This window comes from Aythya fuligula, chromosome 2 (genome assembly GCF_009819795.1).
Source record: "Aythya fuligula isolate bAytFul2 chromosome 2, bAytFul2.pri, whole genome shotgun sequence".
Taxonomy (NCBI): Eukaryota; Metazoa; Chordata; class Aves; order Anseriformes; family Anatidae; genus Aythya; species Aythya fuligula.
The window spans coordinates 84,247,807-84,263,497 of NC_045560.1; the positions used below are offsets into that span (position 1 = coordinate 84,247,807).

At 42.9% G+C, this 15,691-nt stretch overlaps 1 protein-coding gene across 1 annotated transcript in view; it reads right to left on the reverse strand.

The window, feature by feature from the left end:
* The window catches only part of ANKRD33B (ankyrin repeat domain 33B), a 39,543-nt gene extending 25,562 nt beyond the window's left edge, over nt 1-13,981 (reverse strand). Inside the window, exon 1 of the mRNA XM_032181099.1 lies at nt 13,553-13,981. Within this exon, the coding sequence (XP_032036990.1) occupies nt 13,553-13,981 (429 nt within the window). The remainder of the gene's footprint in view (nt 1-13,552) is intronic.
* Nucleotides 13,982-15,691: the final 1,710 nt, after the last annotated feature.

Consider the following 15,691-nt stretch of genomic DNA (forward strand, 5'->3'; position numbering starts at 1 on the left):
GCTGAATAAAACCAGAAGAGTGGCATTTCCAGGTTTGCTTGATGATTAAATATACCACAAGAAAGATGCTAAATGGTAAATATTTTGTTCTGCACCTGTTTAGCACTTGGCTCCTTGTCACATTGCCATAACTGAGTGTGTGGACCATTTACCATCCTCCTTCCACAGCAGACCCCTCTGAGCATCCTTGAAATGCTCTGTGTAAATCCAGCCTCCCTGATCTCCCCACAGAGCTGAGCCGGGGCACACCAACAGCACAAGGCATTGCCCCCAAGCTTGCTGTTCTGTTGGACCTCAGGACCCGTGGGAGCCACAAGCACTGTCCTTCACTGCCACCAAATCCACATCTATGCTGTTTTTTCAACCATAATCTCTGAATTTAATGCATTAAGGTCTGCATTTTCTGTTGCTTTTGGTTTTGGTGGTGATGTTTTCTGTTTCTTTTTAATTATTATTTTTCTAATGTGTGTTTTATCATCTGATGCCAAATGTCTCATTTCCTAGGACTGACTTTCCCACTTCTTTTCCAAAGAAAATAAATGTACAGCTAACACTTCCAGTCCTGAAAAGGTAAGAAGGGACGTGTACACTTTGTAGCCTTCTAAACCTCCAGACCCTGCATTTGACAGAGAACTTAAAACTCCCCACAGAAGTCCATCACTCTCGTGCCAGCACTACTGAATGAGACCCAAAAGCCCCTTCCACACCTCAGGAAGTACATGAGAGGGTATCAGCCACACAATGGCAATGACTCATACAGGAGCAGTAAACAGAAGGCAGTGTGCACCTTGCTGATTCCAAAGAAAGCACTGTTTGCAGGATATGATTGTGTCTATTTTTAAGTCAGACATGTTTTGTTGTTGTTGTTTGTTTTTCTGTTAAAAATTGTGTGCTAACTCATTATACTCAGCTGGATTACAAAGCTCAGGGAGGAAATATCAAGGTCATGCCTCTGTCAGAAAACTGACAACTTACAATTTCCTTCTCTTTTTTAAGCTCATGAACAAGCAGAATAGTTTTCACAGCTAGATTTAAAAATTACTGATTTAATAGCATTTTATCTTCCATATATCTTCATTGGTTCATAGTAAATTGTTTGTGGCACGAGGAACTTCATCAGCATGTGGCTTTCTGCATCAGAAGTCTCTGGCCTAAACAATCACTTAAGAACGAAAACACCAGTAAACTTACAGAGATTTAAAATCTTTTCAGAGACTTTATAATTAAATATCTAAGTCATTTCTAGTTTCCCTATCAAGTCTACTAAAATTTTCATTACTCTTTAGAAACATTTTGATATGGAGATAGGCTGTGAAGCTCAGTTTCCACTGGCTTTTATTTTTAATTCAACAGGAATTAAGGTGACTTAGGTCTGTGCAGCAAAACTGCACTGTGGTAAAAACAAAAGGAAAGCTTGTTCAGATCTTCTTTCACTTTCACAGATGAGAAAGGCTATTTTTTACAGAAATGAAATGAAATAGAATCAAAAAAATATGAACAAGTATGGCCATGTGGTCAAGCTTCCACCTGCAGCTCATCAGGCAAAGCATCTTTGTCACAATTTCAGAAGCTACATGTTGTTGTATTTTTTTTCTTTTCTTTCTTTGATGAGTAAAAGCTAATTTACTTAGATGGTTTACAGTTGCTAACTGAATGTTGCAGTTTCTTGTTTCAGACCTCATCTAAGGTCAGGTCATTTGGGAGTTTTATGGACAGCAAGAACAAAGTGCTAGACCTGACATATGAGAAGTAGAGAAGCAGCATCACCTTGCTAGAAACGTCCAGGCAAATTTTTCCTTTCTTATTTGAATTCAAATCCTTGGAGGGAGATCTGTTCACTGAATGCATGCAGTCCATGAAACGTACTGCAACAATCTCAAAGCTGCACATGAAAACAGCGCTGCTCCTTGGGCACCCACCTGTAGGCAGTCCTGCTGGGAGGCTCCTTGCACAGGGAGCTCTGCTCATAAATCAGCTGCACTGCCTGCCATAAGCATAAACTGGGTCAATCTAAAAGTGCTTGCAGAAGATAAAACTGCAATAGCGAGTGAAAGACATTTCACAATCCTGCATCTCAGAGAAGAACAATTTGGGTGATAAATTTTAAGAGAAAGGCTGACGTTCATTCACCATGTCTCCCTCCTTCATTCATTGTTTTCCTCCTTTTTGTTCCTGGAAACCTCATATGCCTTACTGCTTCTAAAGTGTCTCTGTTTAGCATTAAATATTTCAATTTGATTCACGTCGTATCACTAACAGGATGATTGGGAGGTAATGTATGGCAGTAAAGGCCTGCGGTATCTGCTTGTATTTTTAAAATTCAAAAGCAACTTTTTCAAAGTCTCCAGGCAGCTACATTTCTTGTAACAGGTATGACTGGTGAGGCAGCTCTTGTCCGTCACATCAAATTACCTCGCTTTCTCAGGGAGTTTTTCACATTTATGTCATGGATCCAGTGCACTTCAAGGGAACTTGTGTGGAGATGAGTGTTGTAAATGCATTGAGACACCTGAATTCAGCCAGCTGCACACAGGTTATTTTAGCTCAGGTAAGGCGCTAACACGATTATGAAGTACCTAGTTCTCAATTAGGGGTCCTATGCCACAAGCAATTATGCTCAGGAATACCTTTGCACATGGCTAACCCTGTTGTACCTTCATGAGGAAGAATATTTCTGGCTGAGAAATGCCCACAGCCCATGTGGCAGCAGGAGAAAACACCACCAATGCCAGAAGCAGCAAAACAAAGCAAAGCAAAACTGGTAGCAGCATCCTTCCCGTACAGGAGAGGCAGATGGCCAGGAAGATTCAGCCCTCCCCTAAGTCAGCGGCCAGAGGACAGCAGCTCAACATGGGCTGGTGCTGGTTTTGCTTTGCTTTTCTTCCATCCATGCCTAAAGGCACTTTTATGAGTACATGGCTGGTCTTCCCGTTTCCCAAGCAAATGGCATGCCAAGATTTTTTCGCAGGAGCTACAAATAGCAAGATACCTACTAGGTTTTCTAGAAAAATGCCAAAGACCTCCTTTTATTTTTTTCAAGCATTATGAATGTATTCAATTACTTGCCAGTTTTCCTCTTCATAAAACTAATAACAACAGCTCACGTGCCAGCCTGCCCCTCTAGTAGCAATACTGACCAAACTTCCCTCCAGGGCCTCATTTTGGGCAGTGGCGGTGGCTGGCAGGTCTCAGCATCAGTGCTTGCCTACTTAAGGGCTGTTTCAAAGACAGGCCCTCATGTACAGAGAGGCAAAAGACAAAGAAACAAAAACAAAAGCAAAAACCTAACACATATGTGAGAGGGTTTTAACATATCACCAGATCAGCCACCCAAGTATTACGGGGTCAGGCTCGAAACATTATACATCCGAAATGCATGAAGCAACAAAAGCCTGACAGTGAGTCATTCCCATTTTGAATCAGCTTGCTTTCAAATTACTCCCCATGGAATTTAACAGACATAATAGAAAATAATAGAATTGAAAAATGGGAACTATTTCCACATTGTGGGTTTTTCCCATAGTGGCTGCGATTTGAATTGCTAATTTGCTGCCAGATGTGCAACTACAGACTCTGTGACAACCATTCCCTTCATATGGTACTTAATTATTTCTTATTGTAATATTCTGGGCATGAAACAAAATTATACTTAGCCCAGGTTGGAGGGATTTTGGTTTTGTTTTTAATGGCGGAACCCTTCGAGATGAATAAATCCATATCTATGTGGCATAGCATTTTAAATAATTTAATAATATAACCTTCTGAGAGCAGCCTTATTTATGAAGGCATTAAAGGACAACTCCTGTCTCCAATAAAGCCAGTAAGAGTTCCTCATGGCTTGCACATACTCCAGAGATTTTGATTTCTATTTTAAAAACTACCAGCAGTTTTTAGTAAGTGGCATTTGTGCAGCTATATTTGACTCCACAGTACAACAGGAAGAACGCACAGAAAAATAGTTAGCCATTTGTTGAAAAGCCTGAAATAAATGACAAACTAGGAGAACCACTTGGGTCTCGTCCAAGTGCTAGATGTGTGGACACTGTTGGCCCGTTCCAGAGGGGCTGACCCTGGGCAAGGTGGACGTGAGCTGGGCTGGACACATCCTCCAGTGCCAGAGACCATCTCCTTTGGCCACGATCACACAGCCTGTGCTTATGGAATGTGTCCCTCTACATTAAAATGCTGCCAACTCTTTCCAAATCAATCTTTATTGCAAAATTAGCAGTGATTTTTACTTAATGATCACATATCACTTTTCTGTAGAGGAAGAAAATTGTGTTTTAATGAAATGTAATTTAAAATAAACCTGATATGCATTAAGCTCATCTGGCTCTAAGCAACCAACACCTGTAAAGTAATGCAAGAGTTACTATTGAATCTCTCTGAAAATGAAGTCCTACTCACATAGGACAGTACTGTGATAAATTACCTGATTTTTGCTGGTCTCTGTTGCACAGTAGTTATTACCACTATGTATAACAGGGCTTTGGTTTTTTTATCTTCCAGCATACGACTTCTTGAACAGTAGGACAGATTTTGAATGTAATAGTACCTGCTAAAATGTCTGAATAGATACAAATAGGTATTTTGATTGTATTCCTTGTTCAACATTTTTCAGTATTTATTTTCACAGTTTATATTATTCCCAAGCACATACAGAAGATCACATGACTAAAATTATTATGGAAAAAAAAAAAAAAAAAGCAATTCCTGTGCCACTTGCAAAAGAGGCACATACATATTTCAAAACCATTTTGAAATGGCTCCTGAAACCCAGAGATAAGCCAGACTGAGTGGAAAACAAACACATCTCACATATCTGAGAAGCGTACTAGCGGAAGGAAAAGCAGTAAGAGCCTCCTGCTGGGAGGGATGCCCAGCTCTTCCCTTCAACATGGCAGTGGTGACAGTGGTCCTTCAGAAGCCAAAACCCAAATCATTACTTCCAATACTACTGGGAGCAATGGACATGAAGATAACTCAAAACTAAACTCTCAGTGACTCTGAAAGATGTGGAATGAGAAACTGTTGTTACCCTCAGCCTTTACCTATATCCATTGCTCCCATGCTGTTTCATTTAGCAGAAAACTCTGAATCCAATGCCTGAGATGGAAGCATTTATTTTTCCTCTTTAGATGTCATGCCTCAAGACCAAAAACCTTAGTGTACAAGGACCCACTGGTACTTAGCTCAAAGTTAAATTCTGGAATTTTTGGACTCTTGTATCCACATCCTTTCCCAGTGTACTTGAAGCTCCTATAGCCTACTGAAACCCAACAGGACCCAGTTTTTCGGAATGAGTAGATGCTTCTTAACAGTGACATCTTGTTTAACTTCCACTTTTTTTTTTTTTTTATGAAAGATGGTATTGCCATGCACTTTGTTTCAGGTCAGGCTTGAGGTCTGAAAAGTGAGGAGGAGCACTCCTTGTCCAAAGATCTGAAATACCCTTATGGTCAAGCATTTGTGCTATCTTAGACACATAGAGAAGTGTTACTGAAAACTAAAAACTCTTATAATCTACATTAGATATCTTAGTCATTGAGGAAGGCAGAGGAATGTAGAAGAACAACGTTGCTCAGAGACAAATCACTTCCACTAGTTTACATTTTAGTATGCCAGGTATCAGTAGAGTTGCTGGAATCAAAACAAGGGGATTCTCCATGCAGTCACACATTCTTTAGATATGTCAGTGCTCACTGAAACTGAATGAATGGCTCAAAAATGAATGTTTTAATGCCACTACAAAACAGTACAGACCTCCAGCTTCATTTCATTTTGGTCTTATCCTCTTTGAAAAAAAAAAAAATCTATTAATGAAAATACACGTCACAGAAAACCTAAGGCAGCAAGAACAGCAACCGAATGCTTTGGGGAATGTGAATTTTTGTATAGTTTTGTACTAGTGGAAGATGCCCCCTACTTCTGAACTTTTGATGCTGAATTTGCAGCAGCCACACTGTCTATATCCCACATGCAAGTTCTTTAAAACACTCCTCTTAAACATCTTCATATAGTTCTTGAGCTTCAAGATTTTTGGTTGTTTTATTCCTAGAGGTGAATCATTACTGAAAGTTGATGGCCATCCCTCGAAAAACTTCCTGCCTTTTTGCTCTTTGAGAAGGACTGAACATCTCTGACATGTTTCAGGACACACAAACTCTGTCACAGATTTGATTTTATGCTGGAAGCATTAAGAAAATTTGATGCTTCCTCTGAGGTTTCTCAGTCCAAAGCGAAGTCCCTTTTAAGGCACCTTTGACACTACTAATGATCTGTGCAAGACTTTCTATGGAGCTGAAAAACAGAACTACAATACTTAAATTGAAAGGAGGCAAAACAGAACCAGGAAGAAATTATTAAGAATTGTTCGTTTCCTGCTACAAGACGATATATGACAGCTAGGATAGACAGCCAAAAGGAAAAATAACCTTCTATTTCATGTCCCAGGATGCTTCTATAGATTTCTTCTCCTTTATCAGGCTTCATTTAAAAATCTAAGTCTTTTCTGTTGGAGTCTTTAGCCCCACCATAAGCAAGGAGGAGAGCAATATCACTATCTTTTTCCATATCCTTTATTATAGGATTTAAAACAGAATTTTCTAAAGACAATTGTTCTTAATGGATTTTTCTGAGCTCCTTTTTCCCTTTGCCTCTTTCTTTCTGCCTGTTCTTTTAGACCTACTTTTTTTTTTTTTTTTTTTTTTTTCAGTTTCAGCAACAGAAGGAACTTTTGTCTGAAGATGCATAGATATCTATAATACCTATGCATTCCTTCCAAATAGCACTTTTATAATAGTAAATAGCAAACTACAAGAACTTGACATTTATCTAAATCCTGAAATTTGGAGAGCAGTTTATGCCTCAACAAAATTTCAGGGAAAGGAACTTAGGAGCATGTAAGTGAAAAAATTAGTGTCAGTATTCTTTCTAGAGTAATTCCTCCATAGTCCCCTGTCAAGAATATGAACTTGCATTTCCTAAAGGATGAGGAAATTAACAGTGTCACGTTGTGCACAGTAAAATAAACCTGAAAGGCTGTACTGGAGAAATGCAGTAAGGCTTAGTAAGGTTACATTTCTTATCCGTGTTACAGACATGTTCTACTGAAAACATTATTATAAATCTGTCATAATTATTAATGACAAATCTCCCAGAAATCAGTCTCATTAGAATACCATTACACTCTTAATGTAGCTATACTTTATTACATCTGGAGTAAACCTGTGCTCAGCTGGGTAACCAGGATCGTCACTGAGGAGCTCTGCAAGTCCAAATACTTAAGACACTGATGTGAAATACCACTTATATTGGAACAAAGGATTTTTATGACCTTTACTTCTGGGCTACTGCCCGGCTGAAATCCTCTCTCCTGTTCAATCCACTTTACAAGAAACAATTTGTCAAAATTCTTCAAGGAAACTGCTCTTCATCTGTTTTCTTTAATAGCTGCATTGCTTGAAACCAGATTAAACTTGTACAAGTTTCTCATGTTGATGACATCTTCAAATCTGAATCGATCAATTCCACTAAGTTGCTTCTGTTAGCGAATGCTGCTTTTGACACTAAGTACGAATCATGCCTTACTACCTGCTTAATGAGTGGAGGATGCAGCGGGTCTCATTATGCATTTACAGTGGTCTGACAAAGGGTTTCCATTTATTTCTAAGCACCCTCATAATCCTTATTAACTGTTCTCTTGACTCCACAGAAATAACGTTCCATGTATATATCTCTTCTACGTTATTTTAAAGGATATGTGTCTGTGCCAGATTTAGAAAGGCATTAGTCACCTAACAAGGGCAGGCAGTCATCTAACCTGCCTACACTATCCTGATGATGCCTCCAAGTGCCCATTTGTATCAGGCTGGTCCATGCTGTGATTGGTTCAACAAATTCCCTCTTAGCCTATGACTTCATATTTTCCATGGTCTATCCACTCCTTTTTGATGGCTTTGCTTGAGCTGCAAATACAATATTTGAAGGGTTCACAATTCACTTTGAGCTGTTTCTGTATTTTGCCATCTACTATTCCTTGCTTTGTTTTGCTCGCTCACTTCCTTTTTAAATATGTAAATATCCCCAGGGACTTTTTTTGGTGTATTTGGATATTTCTGTACTATTTTGAAGGATTAAATTACACTACTTTTGCCTTTAGGGTCTCTTTAAAACTAATTCCACCCTAAAAAATTCCCTTTTATGGTTTAATGTCATGATGTTAAGTTTCAATGCAATCCCTCCCATGAGAATACCTTTCATGAGAGAACACGAGGGAACTGAAACTGCCTATGGAAATATGAAAAATTTCCCACAAGCGTAGCAGATGACATATTTTTTTTATTTTTCTGACATGGGATGACTTAGACACCATGTGTCACAACAGCTGAAAGTAGTATGCGACAGAGAACTTTATCTCCCACCGCAAAATACTGCAGTCCTAATTTCTCATTTCTACAAGTTCACGTCATGTAGACAGAACAAACAACAAACAACCACGTTACATGTTACACAAGTTCTGGCACTTTTAGTGATACATGATTTTCTGGAACAGCCTTATCAAGCCCAGTACCCTCTTGCCCAGGAACTGGGAACCACTAGCTCCATGTCCCCCTCAGCCAGTCACAGTTTTAGAAGTACAGCCTTTTGGCAAAGGTAAATTCAGGTGTCATCTCCATGGAGTACTCACCGTGCATAACTGTGAAGGGTAACAGTACCTAAACTAGCTTGGAAACCTGAGGCAGTCTAGCTGTGGTGGCACAAAAGTCTGTGGGCTATTTTGCCTTGCTGAGGAGCAATCGGCAGTGCAAGACAGGGAGAAAAATAAATGTTTTATGCCTTGAATGCTGTTACAAGTCCACCGAGGAGACTAGGTGAGCAATGCCATTCTGAAACATCCTTTTACAGCCAGAAACTCGCAACCAAATCTAGGTTGCATTCTGTGAAACATCTCCATTCGATTCAGGGGGTCAGTCTCTGGTTCCCTCCTATGCACCCTATCTGCTTCAGGAGGTGTTCACAGTGCCCAGACAAGGAGAGCAATCTCCGTAAACTCTCTCAAAAGCCAGCAGAGCCACTTCAGCAGTGGCTTGAGGGGACAACAAACAGAGCACAAGCATAACAGACCCTTGAAACACCCCCTGGAGAAATCCACAGCTCTCTGTAGAGCAGAGAAGGAATGAGCAGAAACCTTCTTCCTAGTTCATGCACTGCACCATGGTGCAGACCCCCAGTGGGAAACTTCTCTCCTGCTCCTACTTCACTGGACTTATTGCCATGGCTGGCACAACCCCACATTCTCACAATCTTTTTAGGTAGGTGTCTAGACAGTACATTGCTACCTTGTTTTGCTTATTGAGTACAGCAACTTCCAGGCTTTTGAAGCATTGTTGTCTCTCCCCAGGTGTTTATTCTTTTGTTTTTTTTTTTCTACTTAACATCAGTTGCTAATGAGAGGGGAAATCAAAAGAAACTTAGATTGTAAAGAATAACAACAACCTTGGAAACTGTTTTCTTCCTTCAAAAGAAAAAGGAGAGAAATGCCAAACAAACAGATTCAAGCCTGTTTGATGACAGAGCTACAGAACTATCATGCCTCAAAGCACAACCTGCTACAGAGCAGTACAGACTAACAGCATCCTTTATGAAGCATTTATGAGAAAAATTAGCTGTGCTCCTAGATGGGTTTAAGAATATTTTCGAAAGGAGAAGTAAGAGCTCAAAAGCTGAGCCACCTATATTATTTTGTTTCACACCTTTTAAAGGGGAGCAACTAAGATCACAAATATGCAATCTCCACTGTATAATGGTGTACTTACAACATTAAGGTGTTTAATTCCAATTGGTTTCCAAGTAGTGGTTCCTGGTTATGTGTGGAGCTGGGTGAAAGACCCCTTGAATACTGACGTAAAAATGAAAAGCTGAAGACTACAACAGAACATTTTTACACATATATCAGCTCTAAAATATGGACCTTCAGCATACATAATAAAATAGATTATACAACTTTGGTAGCTGACACAAAACCTTTCTGAGGATAAGCAACAGTGATTATTTTAAATCTGTCATGGGGATGTTCTTTGCCTTCTTTTCCTCCCTTCCTTGATTGACTTCTCTGTTGTCATGGCTCTCATTTGTGGTTAGGTAATACCAAATTTTGAAATTCTTTTTTTCTGAGTATACATAATCCTTGTCTCCAGACAGGATTTAATATTATGATAAACTTATGAAATGGAAATACCTGAAATCCTGAAAATGTAGCCAGTAAGGAGAAGTCCCCACACCACCTGGTGAAAAGTCTGTCACCAGACTGTCATTATCTGGATGGTGTTTTGGTCCCACTCAGGTCAAGAGATTTCACTGGAACCAAGATTTTATCTTCTCATATATATTTGCAGAGCCCTCAATGCTGCCAGTGTGAGGCAGGTAAACACAGTAAATACTGCCAATGTGAAGCAGGTAAACACATTAAGGAATGAGAGGCAATCCTGCCTGATCTGCAATTAGTATATTATATGTTGTCATAATTGTTTTCCAAATATTTTGATATGAGACCTGCCAAGGCGAGGAAAGAGGCACCATCAAGGAGGCCTTTCAGGACTCCCCACTCAGGCAGCAGAGGATGCAGGGATGAAGCATTTCGGGAACATACACAGACAATGGTACAAACTGCTGTTCTCTTCATGGCAATGAAAATGAGACAGTCTTCAGGCTACATGTGGTGACTAATAAATTGGGTGTAGCGAAGTCTGTTTTACTGCAGGAAGGTGAATTTAATGAAAGCCTGTGCCTGACAGGTGGTTCCTGTGCGGGAGATCCTGCAGCTCAAAAACCCAGCATGGGAAAAGTCAGCTCCTGCAGAAACCCTGCAAAAAGTCACTGTTTAGACTTGGAAAATAGACTCAAAACAGACAATTGGTGTATTTCAATAAAAGGATCAAGAAAAAATATGTAAGAAGTAAGGTTACCTCTGGATCTTAGCATTTTTGGAAATAATTTCTTCCAAATCTTAAATTTACACATGGAATCACTTCAGGGTTGGGGTCAAAAATTAAAAACAAAACAATGCCAAAACTCCAGATGTTTGCTCCCAAATTCATTTTAAGATTTTAACCATTAGGAAGTTTCTTCCTCATGTTATATTTTGAGATTTAGGTTTAATTACTTTGGGAATCAAAATATGGCCTTGTCTTACTACAGTTACTTATTACACTTTTTTTTTTATTATTTTGAAAAAAATAAATGTGAAAATGCAACTGCACACTACAAACATTACAGAAGTTATCAGATCAGAGATGTGAAAATAGTCACTTTACTCAGTTGGACAGCCTTCCCTTCACCACCTCAATTCTCAAGTTTTCTTTCTCATGCCTCACACAGAAAAGAAACAACATTTCAGAAGAAATGAAAGCTCACCTTATTTGTTCCCAGTGTAAAACAACAACAACAACAACAACAAAAAAAAAAAAACAACCAACAACGTTAAAGGTGCTTTCCAATAAATGTAAGATGTAAGATAGCATTGTAAACAAACAGCATCCTGGCCAAAAAGAAGACTCTGCAAGCTAATATTGTAAATATGAGCAATTAAAAAAAAAAAAAAAAAAGGATCCAGCACAAGCAGAATATGCAGAATATGATACGTAGCTTCTTAAGTTACTTTTTGGCAGTACAAATAAGTTTTGTTTATGCGTAACGTGCGATGATTTTATATAACTTGCAAATTTAAGAGAAGCAAAAATTCCACGGGAAAAAGAAATTGCTGAGAGAAACTTAACTTTTGTCAGGTAAAATTCCCCAAGAAATGTGGCTTTTCTTTTGCAAAATAATATATATTTGCCCTGATTTTCTGAGCAGCAGTGGCTGGGGAAAGTACTGGCAGTAGATGCACAAAATCGGAAGAGAAATCTGTTTTCTTGTACATTTTATTTAAACCCAATGGAGAATGCACTGTGGTTTAACCAGGCTGCCAGCTCATGGACTGACTCCACACAGGGCCTGAAAGAGGGTCCAGGAGTCCTGCCATGGGGCCAACAGCTTCTAGCATCCCATTTTCATTAGTCCAAAGAGTCATACTGCCATGCTCTGCATTGCTGTCTTTAGGTTACTTCTGTGTGGGGTCCTATCCCCTCAGGCAGAGGGAGGATTGAATTCACATTCCCCATGTCACCAGTGAGGCTTCCAGAAGTCGCTGAATTCCAGAATTTATTTTACTTATTGGTTTTGTTGATTTTTTTTTCCCACCAAAAGTGTCCCCGAAGGGACAGCTCCAGGCATTTTGTGCCAGAACTGTCCCTACTGCCACACATTTCTCAGGCCTTGATGAACGCATGCCGATGGAGGTCAGTGGCCATGGGTGGGGCTCAGGCCCAGGCCAGCACCACATGCACAGGCCTGAGCCTCATGCATGGGATGGAGGGACCTGAGCAGGGCTTTCACGACCTGCTACAACATAGGCTTGGATCTCACGTGATACCAGCAAGGAGTGTACCTGCACTATACCTTGCCTTTGGCAGAAAAGTAGATCTAAAGCATTTCTACACTCTGCAGCTCCTTCCCGACCCCATGGCATAGTTGGCTGCCCCTTGCATGTGTTAATACAACTTGTTGCATTGGTAGCTTTTGTAGAAATAGACTGAATTGGATCGCTGAAACAGTTGTATGAGGGAACAAAAGATTCTTTGTAGGAAAAATCCTACAGGTAAATACAATTAAGACCAAAGAAAAGTCCATCTCTGAACAGGTCCCAAGCCAAATTATTGTCTTATTTGCCATGCAAAGACCTCTTAAGTTGCCAAAACCTGCAAGTCACTTGCCCAATTAAAATCACTCATGCTTTCCTTCAAAATCTTCCTGTTACAGAGTAGTCACAGACATTTTTTGGAGATTCTTCATGCAAACAGCAAGTAAATTATGCAAATTACAAATAAAAATTACTTAGTTTCGTTAGTTTCAATATAAACGGTAGAAAAACAAGTGATTGGAGTTGCTCTTGCTAATTTTCTGTGTAACTCAAGTGTCCCAGCTGCACATTCCCATAAAAGTTTTCACTTTCTGACTTAGTGAAACACCCTTCCAGCCCTGCAGTTAGCTAACTAACAGCCAAAAACCAAATCACAGAGATTGCAATGACACAAGATCCAAAAATAGGCTACAAAGCGAATAGGAGGTGAATTCCACCAAGTCTGACTGTAGAGCAGGAATTCCCCAAACTCTGCCCCCGGCGTCCTGGGAACCGAGAGCAAGCTGAAAGTTTTAGGAGAGCTGAAGAGAAATAAACACAAAGCAGAGAGGGGAAGGCAGGCTTGGAGCAGTTTTCCAGATTCTCGATGTGACAAGGGGAGGGACGGGATGGCGAAGGGGAAGCTTTGGTCCTAAAGCAGAGATCCCTAAGGGGCAGCCTTGCCCCCCAGCGGGCTGCCCACCCTGGCGGTGCGGGATTTCGGCTCCCCCACACCTCATCGTTACCCCACGGGGCTGCGGACCCAAAACCCGAGCGGCTCCCCCCCCGTGCTCCCCAAATCCCGTCCCCGGGCCGTGCCGGGCTGCTCACCCGGCGGTTGCGGTCGGTCTCCCGCACCTCCTCCTCCTCGGGGCCCTGCCGGATGAGTGCCCGGAGCACCACGGCGTTGTTGGTGCAGCAGGCTCGGAAGAGGCTCAGCGCCTCGGGGCTGCCGCCGTCGCCTTGCTCCAGGGACCAGCTGTCCTCCGCCTCGTCCTCCAGCCCCCCCGGCGGGTAGAAGGAGTCGTCCGAGGCGATGCTGCAGGTGTCGGGCAGCTCGGAGAAATCCTCGTACTCCTCGCAGTCCTCTTCTTCTTCCTCTTCCTCCTCCTCCTCCTCGTCGCCCTGCCCCTGGCCGGCAGCCCCCTCCGCCCCCTGCTCGGGGCCGCTCTCCGCCTCGGGCAGCTCCTTGCCGGAGCCCGGAGCGGGGCAGACCCGCTCCCCGGCCAGCTGCCCCCCGGCCCCCGACAGCAGCACCATGTCGACAGCCCTGTCACCGACAGCCCTGTCGCCGACACCCCTGACACCGGCACCCCGGCACGCCGTCTAGGCGTCCCGGAGCCTGGGGGGGGTCTCGTCGCCCCCTGCTCGCCGGCCGCCCCCGAGCCGGGCCATGCCGCTGAGGGGATCCCTCCGGGTCCGGGAGGGAGGGGAGAGGGGTTTGGGAGGCAGGTCTGGGGTTTAGGAAGGGCGGCGAGCAAACTCCCGGCCCGTAAGCCGATCAGCATCTCTCGGAGCAGATTGGGGCTTGGGCTTAGCGCGCTGACATCAGGGACACGTCTGGAAAGCGATTTGCTCCGGGGAGGCGCAGCAAAAAGACGGGGAGAGCCTCGGAGGAGAGGGAGCGGCGGGACCCCAGCCCCTGGGGCCGGAGGGACCCCCAGAGGCAGCCCCCGAGAGCCCCCGAGCCCGGGATGGGCTCGTCGAGGGGGGAGAGAGGCGCCCGGAGCCTGCCTCTGGCCGAGGGGCTGCCGGCCGAGGGGGGGAGGAGGGCAGTTTGCAGAGCTCTGGGTCGGAAGGGAGAGCTCACTTTACTGTGAGCAGTTCGTGAACAGAGAAAGCACAGCACCGACAGCTGAACACGTGCAGGCAGATGCCAGGCCCATAGTTTCTGTGCAAGGCATCGAGAGATTACTTGGGGAGCAATCGTGCGTGCGTACACCGAGCTGTCACAGTGCCACGGTTCCTCTGTAGCCTTTCTCCCTTTTCAAGCTCCTTATCAGCACAACTCTCTGGCAGCGAGAAGGTAGGAGAAAGCCCACGAGCCAACCAAACAGGGCGTTTGGTTTCTCCCACAGCAATTTGAAGTGAGCCTGGGGTATATGAGAAGCTTTAGCTGGTCCAGGGACGGAGTGCCTGCCTGTCTGAAAGGAGAGAAGCAAGTTTTCTGTGTGAGGTGAGACAGAGCATGAGACACGTCTCTAAAATTAAGAGTATGAATTGAAGGGAAAGCAAAGGTACGTGTAAAGGTGTCTGAGCAGTGAGTGCTTGTAATCTTGCAAGAAAACCTTGTGCAAAGCAGATGTCTCCATTGATACCAAACCCAGCAGCTTCTTGCCGATGCCCAGCTGGGGGGTTTAGCCCAGCATCTAGCAGATGGATATCTGTAATCAGAATTAGCAATAAATAGCTCCCCGATTGGCTGCCTCTGCAAAGAGGCTAAACCGGGAAGAAATGAGATTAAACTGTTTGCTCACCTCCAGACACCTCTGAGATCAGGGCTGACGTTCATTCCCAGCGATGGGCGTGCTGATGCTGCCTGTTCCCATTTAGTTCTGTGTACAGCAAGGGCCCTGCTCCCCAACACCATCACTTCTGGCTGCTCCCCAGTCACACACTTCAAACATGGCTTTAATTGCAGCACGACAGCGCTGTGGGACTGACTTTTTACTCCTGTTGCCTACCGGTTTGTGGAGTTTAAGGGCTCCATTCAGTGAACTTTTTGTTCCCTGCTCACTTAGTGTGGCCGTCAGTCTGGCCAACACAATGTGATTTCTTAGAGCACCACTTGTGTTTTGGAAGGGCTTCAATTTTCCTTGAGACCCTGCTGCTGACAGGGAACGTTTGCATTGTTCCCAGCCAGAACTTATCATAAAAGCTCGGTGCTCAGAAAGACTTCTGCCTGTAGTAACTCTGAATAGCAGAAAGGTTAAAAGAATGAATATAACAAAATGGGAACAAAAAGGTTTT